The sequence below is a fragment of the Tenrec ecaudatus genome, chromosome 2 (genome assembly GCF_050624435.1).
Source record: "Tenrec ecaudatus isolate mTenEca1 chromosome 2, mTenEca1.hap1, whole genome shotgun sequence".
NCBI classification, from domain to species: domain Eukaryota; kingdom Metazoa; phylum Chordata; class Mammalia; order Afrosoricida; family Tenrecidae; genus Tenrec; species Tenrec ecaudatus.
This window is the reverse complement of record NC_134531.1, coordinates 72,932,235-72,948,325: the sequence shown is the minus strand read 5'-3', so window position 1 is coordinate 72,948,325 and position 16,091 is coordinate 72,932,235. Positions and strand designations below refer to the sequence as shown.

The window sequence follows — 16,091 nt, the reverse complement described above, 5'->3', positions numbered from 1 at the left end:
TGTTTTGAGAATGATGATGGCAACAAATGTACAAATGTGCTTGACACAATGGATGATGTATGGCTTGTGAGCCCCAATAAAATGGTTTAAAAAAAAGAAAAGAACAAGCGTCTCCTGACTGTAAGGGCACAGCTGTTCCACAACCTTGGCTTTTTAATTTTTTTAGATGCTTCAATTTTTATTTTTTAAGCCAATAAAAATCATGTTGTAATGAAAAATTATGTCATCTCTTACTAAATCATTCAAATTTTTGTGTTCTTGAAATTATGTTAAAATTTTATTGCCAGTTGTAATTTAATCTTTTAATATTTTATTTTATTGGGGGCTCTTATAGCTCTTATCACAATCCATACAAATATCCATTTTGTCAAACACATCTGTGCATCTGTTGTCATCATCTTTTTCAAAGCATTTTCTTTCTACTTGAGCCCCTGTTATCAGTGACTCATATCCCCACCCCCCTCCCCCATTCCCCCTTGATAATTTATAAATTATTCTTTTCATGTCTTATACCGACTGCACAGCCCTGGCTTCTAACCACTCCTGCCGCCTCTCGCTCAGGTAGGAATCTGTATTGGCGAAGCCTGAGACAGTCCAGCAAAAGAGAGCTCAACAAAACAAGGGAAGAAGTCTGCTAACACTGGAGTGGCTGATTTTAAACTGCAGCAGCCTATGGTGGCGCGGTGGTTACATGTTGGGCTGCTAACAGCAAGCAATTCGAGATCACAGCGATCTGAAATCGCAGAGGGGCTTTCTATCCCCTTAAGAGCTACAGTTGGCTCGATGGAAATGAGTTTGTCTTTGGTGTTCTTCCTGGATAAAAGGAATTGAACACGTGGTACTGAGGATGTGGCTGTGGAGAACGCCCTCGTCTATGGGAGTCTGATTAGCATGCTGAAGATGCGGGCCGAGCTGTCCTCCTGTCCACACACGGGATGGTACAGCTAGCCAGCCATCGGCTGCTGAAGCTAAGTGAAAGGAAGGGATGTTCATTGTGCTGATCTTCCGAGTTCTGAGGGTTCAAAACTGCTTTAAAAAAAAAAGAGTAAATCTGACCAGAAATGCCTAGGCTAGCGGCCTACCCTAAAACAAAGTGCACATCTGGGGTGGCATGCGGGGAATAGGGTTTCCTTTGCAAAGCTTCCCTGGAGAGTCTCATGGTTGACAACTGTGAATTAGAAGACCTCTCAACAAAGGTGTGGTGTTATGGCCCATGTAACAGGGATGCGCAAGGACTCTGGGAAATCACCCGTCGTTGACACCCAGAACCACGGGAAAACCTTCACAAGGGCTCTCAACATCCCACGTCTCCTTTGCTTTGCCTTTTTCTCTCTTTTATCTTTGGAGGACCTCGGTCGGCATCAACTCCGATGGCAGTGTGCAGTGGCCAAACAGAACAGGCCATGTTCCATTTTACCCATTTTTAAGTGTAGAATCCAGTGACATTCTGGCGGGGTAAATGATTCCCACTGACGACTAACCAGTGGATGGTTCTAATCCAGCCCAGTAGTGCTGCAAAAGGGAGGCCTGGAGAGAGGCTTGCACAAGGACTACAACCAAGAAAACCTTCTGTAGCTCTCAAGGAGTCAATTCTGCCCACAAACGAATCTTGCTTTGCCTAAACACCAGTCATATATGTTTGCTAGGAAATTGGAGAAACCTGGGTAACAAATGCATGATCCAATTGAGAGGCATTCCAAAGCATCCTATCATTGTATATTAAGTTTCTGATCCCGTTTGACCTCCAAAGCATTTTAGTGAAAGCCTGGATCAGTGTCCCTGAATACTCAGCCTCCGTTGCGGAGCTCTGTAGCATCTTGTAAAATGAAGGGGCAAAGAGGAATGGTTCACCCCTTTACAGACTCTGGAGAGCTCTCCCTCAGTCATGAGACAAATCCCTGCTTTCACATCAGTAACCTTTAACTTCACCTTGAGGACTGCTTCTTGACTCATGATGGTCCTCTGCAGATCACCTCTCTCCACACAAGTTCAACCTAGCTCAAACGACCCTAATAGGAACCGGGCTAATCTGGTTGACTCCAAAGCTTCCTTCTCAAGAAGTAGAAGGGTTAATAAGACACATTTAGTTAAGACAGGAAAGTTTGACAGAAAGGGGAAGGAGGGAGCAGGAAGAAGAAATTCTACATGGCAAGCAAGAAGCAACCCAGCCTCTTAATTTCTAATGGCGCCAACATCCCAATTATTCATGGGTTCTGCTTCATTAGGCCCAATGGCCAATCGCTTCACTAACTTTCTAGAAGTGGCAAAGCCTGAGGGAGATCCAATGAACACACTGTACTTCCTCCTTCCCCTTCTGAACTCAGCCTCACCCACAGTCTGAGGCTGACCAGAAGGTTGAGTGGCTGGTCAGCAAAGTCAAACTCTACTACTGGAACCCAGAATAAAAATTACAACTTTTTCAAATAGCACCTTCCCATCTAGATAACACCATCGACCCCTGGCCTCTCAAACCAGCCGCAGCAACGACTAACTTGACCTTATATGTCAAAAGAAGGAAACAGAATGAATACTTGGTAACTTCAGAGGCACAATTCTCACTCAAGTCTGCGGGGGACAACCCCAAGACCATTTCTAAAAGGACAACATAGCCTGTGCAGAAGCCCACCTTATTTGAAAACCATCAACCACAGCATATGCTGGCATTTTTTAAAGCGTATTAAGGAAATATTCGCTTGAACTCCATTTCTATATAAATAAATAAATAATTTTCCCATGCGCCTATGTTCCCATGAAGAATGGGACACCAAGACTTCAAATCCACTGTTAACACTGGAAAGAAAGGGCCAGGGGTAGGGAGACAGACAAAGGCCAGGGCACAGGAATGATGCAATGCGACCCTCCCCCACCATTAGAGTGCTCCACAGCGGCACAATCTGAGCACGGGTTTCTACTATATCCAATCACTTAGCCCTTTAAGAGTATACTTTCTTACCTGAAGCTTACGGGTTATGCAAACTTAGGGGGCACAGAAAAATTAAAATAACTTGCCCAAGTTTGAGAGAGGATGAAAAAACTCCCTGCTATTGAGTCTAGGCTGATTCGTAGCAACCCCCTGTGGGTTTCCGAGACTGTAGCTATTTACAAGAGGGGAAAGTCTAGTCTTTTTCCCAAGGAGCTGCTGGTGGTTTTGAACTGTCGACCATGCAGATTGCAGCCCACATGTAACCACTATACAACCATTGAAAGCAATATCTAAATTCAACTGGTTAAATGTTTACCTGGCACTTGAAAGCTCTTGAGGTCATCTTTGATTTGATAGCTAATGGAAATCACTCCTCATTCAGACCAACTGCGGCCTTTGAAAGACACTTGAAGCTAAACTCATAATAACAGCAAATATTTCCTGAGCATTTTCTATGAACCGGGCTAGGGACTAGACTTAAGTATTATTTAAGTATTGGAAACATAGGACTAATTATATGTTTGGAGATGACCATAAAGGAAAGGCATCCACCTTCCTTTGCAGGAAGTGAAATGAGGAGAGGGGACTTCCACTTGCTTGCTCTGGGCACATGTTCAGGAGAGACCAACTGCTAGCAAGGCTGTCATGTTTCATAGAAGGTCGCTGTAAACAAGGGAAGTGCTCCAGGAGACGGGGTGACACAAAAGCCACAACAGTAAGCTCAAACATGCCAACCGTCATGAAGATGGTACGAGATTGGGCAACATGCCACTCTGTTCCACATGGGGGCACGGTGAGTCAGGACCAGTGACGACCAACAACAACAACATAGAACCTCTCTTAACTTCTTTAAAATAAAAGAACTGGTTCAGGAATTTCTTTCTTCAGTGATGTCGTAATCATGGAAAAGAGGCGGGGGGGGGGGGTGGAGGGAGGGGAAGGGCGGGAAAACTGAAGTCTTCTTGTGGAACACCAAAAGTATCAGAGCCATGTCCTCCACATTTTGATCAATAACAAGATAAACAAATGCGTAGTGTCCAGCCATGAGGAAGGACCTGGGTAGACTATGCCTATCAAAGTCGCTCTCTTCAAACCCCACTCAACAGCGCAATGCACTGCAAATGAACAAATGAAGTGTGACTAACACTTGGCTGTCCCTGGGAAGAACAGGGAATTGAAATGTCCTTTTGTCCAGGCATCGCCTTCAAAGAAGCCCAGAAATGTCCTTGCTTTTGGGAGCCCCTTGTGCAAAAAACGGTCCCCAACTCACTCGACTCTCCAAACTGTTCCTAAAAGCACCACCGGACTAGAAATTCTTGATCACAGTTAAGTGCACTGTCAGTGAAGTTTTTAAACTTTATCTTTCAAATCACACGCATTTCCTAGAAAAGATAAAAATCAAGGCCACACCAAAAGGAGCTCCACGAATAAACGTGTAGCGGAATATAAAAACGTCGGCCTGGGTTCGCAGAGGGTGCATGTACAAATAAAATACACCGGGAATCCTGAGCAGTTTCGGTTACGTGCCTGTGTGTTCTCATGCGTTGTTGTACTGAGGGGCTGTCAAGTTGATTCCGATCGCAGCAACCCGTACTTAGAGCAGGACGAAAGACTGCCCGGTCCGGTGTCAGTCACACCTCGCTACTACACTGGAGCCACTGGGTCAGTCCCTCTCATTGCGGGTCTTTTTGCCAACGCTCTAGCTTTCCCAGTGTGGTGTCCTGATAAGATGTCCACAGGACGTGAGCCAGAGTCTTGCTAGCTTTGCTTCAGAGGAGCGTTCTGGTTGTTCTGCAGAGACGGGTGTGTGTGTTCTTCTGGTGGTCCGTGGGACATTCACGATTCCTCAGCAGTATCATCATTCGGATGCACAGTTCTTCCGTATCCGCTGTCCAGCAGCTGTACATCCTCACTTGAGGGGGTTGAAAATGCCACGGCCTGGATCGGCCTCATCTTAGTTCTCAACGTGGCATTTTGACGTTTTAACACTTAAAAGAGTGGTGCTCGTGGCGGCTATTGAAAAGGTTGCCAGTTCCAAACCACCAGCCACGGAAGGGAGGTGTGGCAGTTCGCTCCCATACAGATTACACCCTTAGAAAAAGCCTGTGAGGCAGTTCCACTCCGTCTTACAAGGTTGCTGTGGGGCCGAGTTGACTTCATAGCAACAAGTACAGGCATGCGAGTTGTCCAGGTCCTGGCCTGCCGTGAGCTTCTATTTCTGAAGTGATCTGACCCACTCCTACCGGGGAATGTCAGTGTGCGGCAGGGTCTGTGACTCTCTCTGTGTTGAACGCCATCAGCTCCTCAAGCCTGTGCATTATGCAGTAGCTACTATACTGAGTAAAACCCGCCTACAATCCTACTCAGAGCATGCTCTAAAGCCCAGAAGCGCACCCGAGACCCCTGGGCACTAAATGCTCTCCCCTCCATCCCCTGCAGTGCCCAGCACTGTGCATTTCCACCACACCACTCCCACCTCACAGGGATGCAAGGCATCCCCGAAGGGCACCAGGACACGACAGTGAAGAGTCAGCTGAAACTACTCTCAGATCTGCTCTATTTGCCTTAGTGGCACAGTGGTTATTCGTTGGGCCGCGAGCCACAAGGTCAGCTGTTCGAAATCATCAGCTGTTCTGTGGACGAAAAGATGGGACTTTCGACTCCCGTAAATAGCTGCAGTCTCTGACACCCATAGAGGCAGTTCTACCCTGCCCTAAAGGGTTGCTATGAGTGGATATCCACTTGATAGCAGTGAATTTGGTTTGGGTTGATCTAGGAACAAAGAAGTCTGTGAAACAGCCCCTTCCAGTTGCTCCTCTCTTCACAGCATCTTTTCCTACATCTTATGTTTCGATCCCACCAAATCATCCACGCAAGAAACATCCTACCTTACAAATCCTGATAGACCAGAGCATGGACACTGGTGCAGAAAATCATGGACACTGGTGCAGTGGATTCAGACTCACAGAAATCCTCTATCTAGGTTCCAGAGGCTGCAAATCTTTATGGAAACAGATTGCTTCACATTCTCCCAAAGAATATCCAGAAGGTTTGAACCACTGACCTCTCCGTTAGCAGCCCAACCGTTAGTTTAGGGGAGTGGGTGTCCAAATACTTGGCATCAACTCTAGAGGAAGGCTTTTCACTCTGTCAGCATGCAGTGGGAGTGGGGCTCTTGTCTTTTTCTCAGCTTGTTTTCCTTGGCTTCTTGGTGATCTTCATGGGGGGTGGCATCTATCTCCTCATTTTCTGTTGCCTGTTTCATCTGCCCTCTAATCTCCTAACCAAGACGGATTCAAAACATGCCCCACACAAATAAACAAAAAGGACCGTGGGCTGCCCGAGGAACAAAAACATCCATCTTGAAAGAGGTAAGAGTCAGAATACTCCTGGGAAGCAAGTATGGGGAACCATCCGCTCATGGACTTCAGACATGCCGTCTGGAGAGCCAAGTCCCTGGAACAGGTGAAGCAGAAGGTCGCCCACAAAGAGGATGGGCTTCAAGGAGAGGGACTGGTACAGTGGCTACAGCGATGGGCTCAGAGCAGGTGTGAGGCTGGCACGGAGCTGGTCAGTGTTTCGTTCTGTTGCACGCAGAGTCGCCGTGAGTCAAAACCAACTTGACAGCTCTTCACAAGGACAACGACCCAAATACTGCCTCATGGACATAATGAAGAAATCCCTATTCCCAAATGGATCACAACTAGAAATATCATAGGATTTACAATACCTATTTTGGGGTGGGGTGGGGAAACGACACAATCACATAACACACACCAACAAAAGAATGGGGTGGGGGCACTAGTGGTTCGGTGGTAGAATTCTTACTTCCCAGACCAGAGACCCAGACTCCCTCCTGGCTGACGCATCTCATGCCCAACCATCACCCAGCTGTCAGTGAGACCTGTGTGCTGCTTGATGCTGAGCAGGTTCCAGTGGTGTCTAGACTACCAGAGACCAGGAAAAACGGCTGGTAGTCTACTCCCCAAAGTCAGCTGATGACAGCTCTATGGATCTCACCAGTTTGATCCACCCTGACTAGTGGGTGGTGCCGGGCCAGGTGGCATTTTGCTCTCCAGTGCCCAGAGTTCCCCTGAGCCAGGAGCCGGCTCTACAGGAACTGTCGACAGTGAAGGACAAGCATCATTCATTAGCTCCCAGAATCTCTGGTGAGCTGTCACCATCAAGATCATTGTAAAAACAGTTTTACTGACACATCATACAATCCAATGGTTGAACCATTAATTTAAAAGTTACACAGTCATCACCACAAACAATTTTTTTTCCACAAACAATTTTTATAACATCTTCTCCTTCACTGTACTCCTTGGTATTAACACCCTGTTTCCATCTGTCATAACTCTAAAAAACTATTAATCTAGGTACTGTCTCTATAGACTTACCTATCCTGGATTTCACACACAGAGAAACATTAAAAACAAAAACAAAAAACCCGACCATAATAACAAAACAAAGGAAAAGCCCCAATTGCAAGGAAAGCAGAAAATATTTTAAAAACTAGAACAAATTAAAACTGACTCAAAGGGAGAAACAAATGGTAAGATGTTAGTTTTAACCTAACGATGTTCTGCAACATTTTTGCATTCTCTACAATACTGAACTTTGTTATTAAGTACTCAATTTATAGGTGTAACAACAATGTCTTTAGCCGCATAGGCCAGGAAACATGTCAACCTTCTTTCTTGCAGTTGCTAATGTTGTGTGTAGCCTTGAGTTGATTCCAACCCACATCAATTCTACAGGACAGAGAAAAACTCTCCCAAGGTACTACTCACAATGGGAGCTGACAGTCTGGCTTTGTCTTCTGTAGAGCAGCTGATTGCTTGGAATTGCCGGCCTTTTCGTTACTTGGCCATCTTTAGAGGTGTATCATTTCCATACACTCTCAAAATACAGGAGAAAATGCCACAACTAATGCAGTCCATGGCCAAGTCAGGCTTCGCATGTATGCCTGCCCAACCCCACAGCATTTCCCTCATGCCCACGCTGCCTCTAAGGGGAGGAGAAGCCTTGGTGAAATCATGGTGACAAGTTGAGCTGCTGAGATATCAGCAGTTCAAAACCATCAGCTGCTCCGTAGGAGAAAGATGAGACTTTCTTTGCCCATAAAGAGGTACCATCTCAGAAACCCACCGGGGTAATTCTACTCTGTCCTATAGGGTCACCATGAGTTACAAGTGACTCGCTAGCAGCAAGTTTTAGTTTCTGGAACCTCTCAAAGGAGAAAAACAAATAGGAAATATAAAAAGTTAAAAAAATCAGTTCCTGGGTTTTTGCCTGATTTCTTATCTATTCTGGACTGTAAGCCATGGCTGATGTGTGCAATTAAGTCTCGTTTACAACCATTCCGATTGGGAAGAACCGGAGTACGCTACTCGGTCACTGCAGCAAAATCTTTCTTTCGCTTTAGTGCTTCACAGGGAGGTGGGTGCTCTGTAGAAAGTCAATATACTCCTCTGTGCTACTCCTTAGGAGAGAAAAAGAAAGGGGTGGGGGAGTATGAAGGGATAGCCAACTTTAAAGAAGACTATGCATCTAGTTGTATGTCTTTATTTATTATCTTTTAATTACATGTGTCTTTGCATCTACTTTTAAAAGGATACAGGATACAACTGGCTACACGTGGCTGGCATTGCCAGCCATGACAGAGAGCGAGGGGCAGCACTGAAGGGTTGGCTCGCCTAGGAAGAAAGGCTGAGGTCTCGTGGGCATCGTTGATGAGGAAGGGCCACCGCCTCCGGGCTTCGTTGCGAAGGGAGGGCACCACGGGTCCTCTCTCCTTGGCAAAAATGAGCAGCAGGTTCCAACGGCAAGGCGCCTTAGCAGCACAATGGTAGCAGAAATATTTGCCTAACCCAAAGCTGCTAAGCAGAGGGTGGAGAGTCTGGACCACCGGCCATCCCTTGGGAGGAATATGTGGCATTCTGCTTCGGAAAAGATGCCCTCCTTGGCAGTTCTAATCTGTCCTACTTCCAGGGTGGCCAGGAGTCCGCACCGGGTGCAGGAATCACTGGTGCACAAGACTTGCACCCAGCCCCTACTAAGGGCACCGGAAGCTTGCCTTCCTTGTCTGCCCCATGCTGAGCTGCCCGACCCCTGGCTCTCAGCTGACTTCATCACATCAGAGGTTGAGTGGCATTTTTTTCTCTTCAGGTTTTGAGGGAAGAGTTGGTTGACATTAGCTGGGCACCCTGGTGGCGTCGTGGCTGTATGTTGGACTGAGAGCCACAAGGTTGGCAGTTCTAAACCACCCACCACTCCAAGGAAGAAAGGTGAGGTTCTCCATTCCTGTAAAGAGGAACCGGCTTAGAAAGCCACATGGGCAGTTCTACCCTGTCCCAAAGGGTGGCTACAAGTTTGGCACCAACACAGTGCTGGTGAGTTTGGTTTGGGAGCTCTGTCTGCATGCCACCTTTCGAGTCCGATGAGCTGACAGAAAGCTTGTAGAGAAAGGGGGGGGGGGGCTGCAAAGCAGCGCTCCCTAGAGAAAGAAAGAGCCAGCGAACACCCTAAATAGCACTAAGTTCTGAAGCAAACTGGATATTACAAGCTTAAGCACTCCCAGGCGGGTCATCTTGGCCAACAGCACGTGTAATTAAAGTTAAAAGCATGCTAAAATAACACTCTAGCTGTTGACCTTAAAGATCCTTTTAAGAAACTCAACCAAAACATTAACAGGGGAAGGACTTGTCCCTTGACAAAGGGACGTTTTCTAGGCATTCACGCGAAAGCACGCTGGAGCCCGGCGAAGCCAGGTGCAGATGGATTCGATCCTGCCGTCCACCGCTGCCTTCTGCATCGCAGAGGGTAATGGGACAGGGACGAAAAGGTTTCCTTTCACCAAACACCCAGCTACTTCCGTTACATCATCCAGAACGGAGTAGTCAAAGTCTCAGCATCAGCCAGAACCCTCCCTCTCAACACAAAGACACACACGCGCGTGCACACACACACGCACACACATGCAGAGTAGGCTGCATTTTTCAAAGGCAAACAGTTTAACGCCGATGACTCTGGTTATTACACGGCAGCGCGTGAGAGGAAGGAAGTCTCTTGCATTTTGCAGAAGTCAGAAAAACCGCAGTTTCTGCCATGTGCCCCCATCTTACTGCCCCAGAGGAGGCGCCTAAACGTTGACTGACTAATCACTGAGGACTGAAATCCTGTCGGCCTAATCACCAAAGTCCTCTTCATTTTCAGTGGTCTCTTTTCGCTCATCGCTGAAAGCAGGCACAACCACACACCGCAATTCGTCCACCGACAAATGGTGCTTTAAGGTGTCCAACCACTGTGACCGTCCTTTTGCAAAGTGCTCGCCCACCAGCAACATCAACTCCTTAGCCACCCCCAAAAGCTCACAGAGTCCCTCTGTGGCGATGTGAACCGTGCGCTGTCTCTGTAGGGCAGCCTAATACAAGAGGGTCTGATAGAACACACCCCCCCTCCGTTGGCTCTAGTTGGCCTTTTTCACTTTCAAGTCCCCTGAACAGAACTTTCGACAGACCATGGCAGCAAGAGGTCAGGCAAAGATATCAGAGTTCATTAAGGATTTCTGGTGGCATATGGGTAATGCGTTGGGCTGCTAACCACAAGGTCAGCATTTCGAAACTACCAGCTGCTCCTCAAGAGAAAGAGGAGGCTGTCTACTCCGTAAACACTCTCAGAACTACCTCTGTCCCATCCCCCCACCCACCCACTGACCCAGGGCAGTTCCACTCTATCCTACTGGGTCACTAGGAGTCAAATTGACTGGAGGGCCATGAGGCTTTGGTGGTAAAGTGGCCAAGCACTCAGCAATGAAGCAACGACGTGGGCAGTTCAAGCCCACCAGCTGCCCTGTGGGAGCAAGATGTGACTGACAGTCTGCCTCTGTAAAGGAGCCTTGGAAACCCTGCGGGGCAGCTCTACTCTGTGTACTCTATAAGTGTGTTTTGTGTTTTCATTACAACAGCACGAAAGTTATTTTCAAATCATACCCAATCATAAATACCACTGAAACTTGGTCCTGACTATACAGATATTCTGGATTTAAAATGTAATACATCCGTTCCTACCTCCCCTTCACGCGATCCCTCTCCTGTGACGCTCGGGCCTTGTTCTGTGGGTATCACTAGCACGTGAGAGAGCTTCACCGACTGCAGGAAGACGGGGCGAGCAGCAAAGCAGCAGGCACTGAACAGAAAGCCATCTGCGTCATGTGAATCCAGCGCTCCAGTGTGCAGATCGAGACGACAGCTGCATCTCTCACCTGCCCAGAATGTGAAGAGGGAGGCTGCCTGGGGACCACAATGCTTTACAGACAAGTGCGGGGCTTTACAGACAGGTGCAGGGGAGCGACGGCCGCAATCACACAGGCCTGAGGTCCTGTCATTCAAGGTGGAGACGAACGCAATAACAGAAGCTCCAGCACAAGCCACATCAGCCCCATTCACTGAATTCAGACTCCCAAAAAGTTGAGTTGAAGCCCCACCTGAAGCAGTTTCCACTCGGGTGTCTGGCACTGGGATGGACGTGACAATGGCATCTGGGAAATGCACTGAGTGAGCTAATTAAGACTACGAGTATAAGGGTATACTCATGAAAGTGAAGAAGTTCTTCCATATGGGGGGAGTAGGGGGAGCCGAGGCACCTTGACATCCTAAATGAAATGGATGAGCCGTAGAGGTAGATAGGGCTTAACCTATACTTGAACGGTAGTGATTCTACTAAGACCTCTAATAAAGAGGTTTGTTTGTAAAGGTTTCAGATTGTTTTTAAATGTTGGAGATGAAGTCTGGTTGGTATAATTAGAGGTTTGTTTGAACTTGAACTTACCAAACCAGCAAGGACGAGGAAGCACAGCCCTGTCACAACAGAACAAAGACAACACTGTCACCCTTCCCAGGCTTTCCAAGAAAAGCTACTAACACTATTTCCCGCTCATGTGGACAGGCAGCCTGGAACGCCACCAAACTCCAAACCAAACCAAACCCAACTCACTGCCATCAAGTCAACTCCTGCCCATGGCAACCCTAGAGGACAGAGTAGAACTAACTGCCTCTGTGGAAAGCCGCATCTTTCTCCCATTCGCAGCTGGTGGCTTCGAACATCTGACCTTGTGGTTAGCAGCCCAACTCATGCTCACTATGCTACCAAGTCTCAAGAAATTACACTCAGACTCCGAACGGTCCCCTTTTGCATCAATCATCAGTGTCAGGCAATGCTGACTAGCGCGAAGGCATATTCTTGTGGATACCTTTTTCAAAGACATTCTTCATGGTAGCAAGATTATAGAAATGGTCATCGAAAGGACATAACAGGTTGTGCATCTTTCAGGGCGGTCATAAAGTCCAGAGACACAGGCGCACATTGCCCATGTTCGACTGTGGTAAGTGACCAGGTAATGCCAGCACTGGATGAACTGGGGGAAGGCACCTGGGAGGATGCCAACAACAGGGCACATGGCGTACCGTCCCATCACGCAAGACTGGTGAGGCAAGGCTGGAGGATGGTGGCCAACACTGTGGCCCTGGAGAAGGGGGCGCCATGCTTAGCAGATCTGAGTCTCCCTGGCTGCTTCTTCCTGAAACGTGCTAGAAGCCCAGGTTCATTCAGCGGCCATGAGCCACCATCACGGAGGCACAGGTAGAAGATGGAAGCACTACATGAGCCCGCCGAACTGTGAGCAATTTTGCCCCCCACGCTGCACTGTGCATGGCAAATGAGGGGTAACATCCTGAACAGATTATGATTTCAAATGTGATACCAACAAACCCTCTTTGCTGCCTGATTTTGTGGCCATGTTATAATTGGGCACAGTGAAGATACCATATGTTCTGGGAGCTTATCATCAAATAAAGTACTTCAGCCCACTCAAGGTTAACACCCGAGCACTGGACACACAGAACCTGCCTCCTGGGGTTCAAGAAGCCCGCTGTATGGTTCACCAAGGTCTAGGCTAATGAAGGGTGCAAAAAAACTGGGTCTTGGGCCAAGTTCTGAGTGGTGCCCGTGGAGGACAGGCAAACAGGGGTTGTAGTGGACTTCTCAGCCCGCTCCATACTACTCAACCCACAAAGTCCCAGCAGGAAAGCTCTGCCCTTCGAAGACACTCCTTGGACCACTGGGGAGGGAAGAGGGGAGGATTTTCACAAGTTGACACTAACACTTTTAAAACAAGTCCCGTTTGCAATGGGCTGTTTAATCTTTTATATCTCTAAAGAGATTGGCTCAGGTTAGACGGGACTTCAAAAAGTTTGTGGGGAAAATGGAATTGAAAAGATAATAGAATTTTCCCATGCACTGAATCCAATCTTAAAGTTGGCTTTTAGGTCCCAAATAGCAGATAGGAGGTCTGGCGATCTGCTTCTGCAAAGTTTACTAGTAAAAAAAACCTGTGTGGTGCGAATGTTCTGTTACCTGAGGGTGTGCAGTGAGTTAGAACAGACTCTCAGACAAAAAACATACCCTGCTGCAAATGGCGGTGACAATTATGGAGTGAATTGTGTCCCGCCAAAACACGTCCTGTAACCCTAACATCTGGTGGCATAGCAGATGACAAGCTGGCTGCTAACAACAAGGTCAGCAGTTCAAAACCCCCAGCTACCCTTGAGTGTGAAAGGCAGCGCTTTCTGCTCCCATCAAGATTTACAGCCTACCTGTCTATGGGGTCACTGTGAGTGGGAATCCACCAGACGGCAGTGAGTCTGGCTGGGAGGGGGGAGAGAGGGGAGGGGGGTGTCCCTGCTTATGGTTATAATCTCATTTGGGAATACTCTGCCTTTGTTGTGCTAACGAGGCAGCATTACTGTGTTCAGGGAGGGCTTCAAAAAGTGCAGGAGGAAAATTCTATTATCTTTTCAATTCTATTTTCCCACAGACTTTTTGAAGTCCCCTCTATCCTGAGCCAATCTCTTTAGAGATATAAAAGGAGATTAAGCAGGTCACTGGGGAGGAGATGGGGGTGGAGCTGAAATCCCAGAGAGAATGCTTTCCCTGGACTGCCTGTGCAGACTTCCAGCCTCCTGAGCTGCCCCTGCCGTTCTATGAGACAGGGTGGAACTGCCTCTGAGTTTCTGAGATTAACTTTTCACAGGAGTAGGAAGCCCTGCCTTTTTCTCGTGGGGCAGTTGGTGGCTTAGAACTGCTGACTTTGCAGTTAGCAGCCCAACGCGTTACCACCCAGTTTGCTCGTCAGTGCCACCCATCTGTGGCATTTCTGTTTGAGCAGCGCTCGGCAGCTTAAGACAATCGCCAAGGCCAGCCTGGGCAAAAGATTAACCTGGTCTTCGGCCATGGGTTCACTGCCATGGCCAACGCAGGAGAGACTCCGGAGCCAACTTTCTGTTTGTTTTCAGGGAAATGCTTCCTGACACAGGTTTAGGACTCTGAACCCCATACGCGAAGCCACGTGGTTGGATCTCAGCTGGCGCCAGACATTCATGGTCCGCTAGAGTCACCTTTCCCAGGGCTGCCTAAGGGGCACGACTGTATTCAAGTCACGCGAGCTGGGCCCGGATCCCCCAGCGGGTCCTCTCCCTACAGGCAACCCGGGGCGCGCGGCGCGGCCCCGGCAAAGCCATAGAGGAGCAGGGGGGAGGCGCTGTGGACGGACGGGGCTCCTTCCGCCGACAGCAGGAAGGGACTCATACCTAGGGCCAAAATTAGCTCGCGCGGCGCAGGTGAGGTCCGAGGGAGCAGGCTCGGAGGTGGCGCCCGCCCTTCCCCGCAGCCGCTCTGCCCCCGCGCGGAGCCGTTGGCCCACGCGCCACCGTGCCCACCTGTGGCCTCCGCAAACAAACTTTCCTCCCCTGCGGGAGGCGGCCGGGAGCCCGGACGCCACCCGCTGGCCTGAGCCGGCAGCGGCCCGGAGCCCCGCGGGCTCCTCACCTGATGCGCCTCCTAAAAGCCCCGTGTCGTCGGTCCCCGTGACGCGCACCCGGCGCGCTTCGCTGGGGGGCCTCGGGTTGCCAGGCTGGGTGGCCAGCCAGCGACTAGGAATCGGGGGGCGGGGGGCGAGTGGGAAGGCGCCCTTTGCAACTGCAGCTCCCAACTCGGCCGGGCACGCCGCCGCCGCTGCCCTCCCAGCCCACCCCGCCGCGGCGCGCGTCCGGGCCCCTCGGCTCCGCCGCCGCGGCTTGGGGAGGGGGCGCCGCCCGGCCCACGGCAGCGTCCGGCGCACTTACAGCCATAGCGGGGCCTCTGCAGCGACGGCAGCTCCTCGTGGGGCATCCTGCGCGACTCGGGGGGCCGGCCCGGGGCGCGCCCCCCGCGGGTCCCCTCGCTGGCCAGGCTCGCCGGCTCCGCGCGCGACGCGCTCCGTCGCCCGCCCGCCCGCCTCTCCGCCGGGATCCGGCTTCTCGCCGCCTTCCCCTGGCCGCCGGGCGATGGGCCACCCGCTCCGTCGCCAGCTCCCGCCGGCAGCCGCCGCGCGCCGCGATTACTCAGCGCTGCAGGCTGACACTCGGAGGCAAAGTGAACTCTCCTCCCTCGCGCCCTCTCCCGCCGCCGCCGCCGCCTCCCTCGGCAGGTTTCCTTTCTCCTCCCGCCCAGCCCCGTTATTCCCCCCGCGCGAGCGCGCCGCGGCGCAGCGACCCCTAGCGCGCGCGCCCCGCAGCGCAGGCCAGCCCGGCGCCGCGCGGCGCCCCGGCCGGTAGGCCAGCCCCCGGCCGGACCCCAGCTGGGAGGAAGGCGCGGAACGGCCCGGCGGGCCTGGACCCCCGGGCCTGGCCCCGCGCACAGCTGGCCGACTGAGGGCGACCGCCTGGGCCTCCCCGCCTGGGTTTCCCATTTCTGGAGCGTTCCGAGGGTGGACGTGAACACACACGGAGTGCAGGCAGAGCCACTGCAGAAGACAGTTGCAGATGGACTAATGGCGCGGTTCCTTTTCCTCTAGGGGAGATTGTGCGTTCACCATTTTTTTGTGGGGGTGGGGGGCTGGGGGACTTTTTCGTTTTAGACTTCGAAACTAGCTGCGGTGACGTTTTTGTCTACAAGGTTCCCCACAGAGGATAAGTTGTGTGTGTGTGTGTGTGTGTGTGTGTGTGTGTGTGTGTGTGTGTGTGTCTCGCTAACCATCACCCAAGCAACCATGCCAAACCCCAGATTGTGCTGCATCAACCTCTGCTCCCCGGAAAGCGCAGAACTGTGGGCAGGCCCAGCTGGGTCT

At 50.3% G+C, this 16,091-nt stretch overlaps 1 protein-coding gene across 1 annotated transcript in view; it reads right to left on the bottom strand.

Annotated features, from left to right (window-relative positions):
• The window catches only part of IQGAP2 (IQ motif containing GTPase activating protein 2), a 326,459-nt gene extending 311,141 nt beyond the window's left edge, over window positions 1-15,318 (bottom strand). The window contains exon 1 of the mRNA XM_075541193.1: window positions 15,109-15,318. Within this exon, the coding sequence (XP_075397308.1) occupies window positions 15,109-15,154 (46 nt within the window). The 5' untranslated portion in view covers window positions 15,155-15,318. The remainder of the gene's footprint in view (window positions 1-15,108) is intronic.
• Window positions 15,319-16,091: the final 773 nt, after the last annotated feature.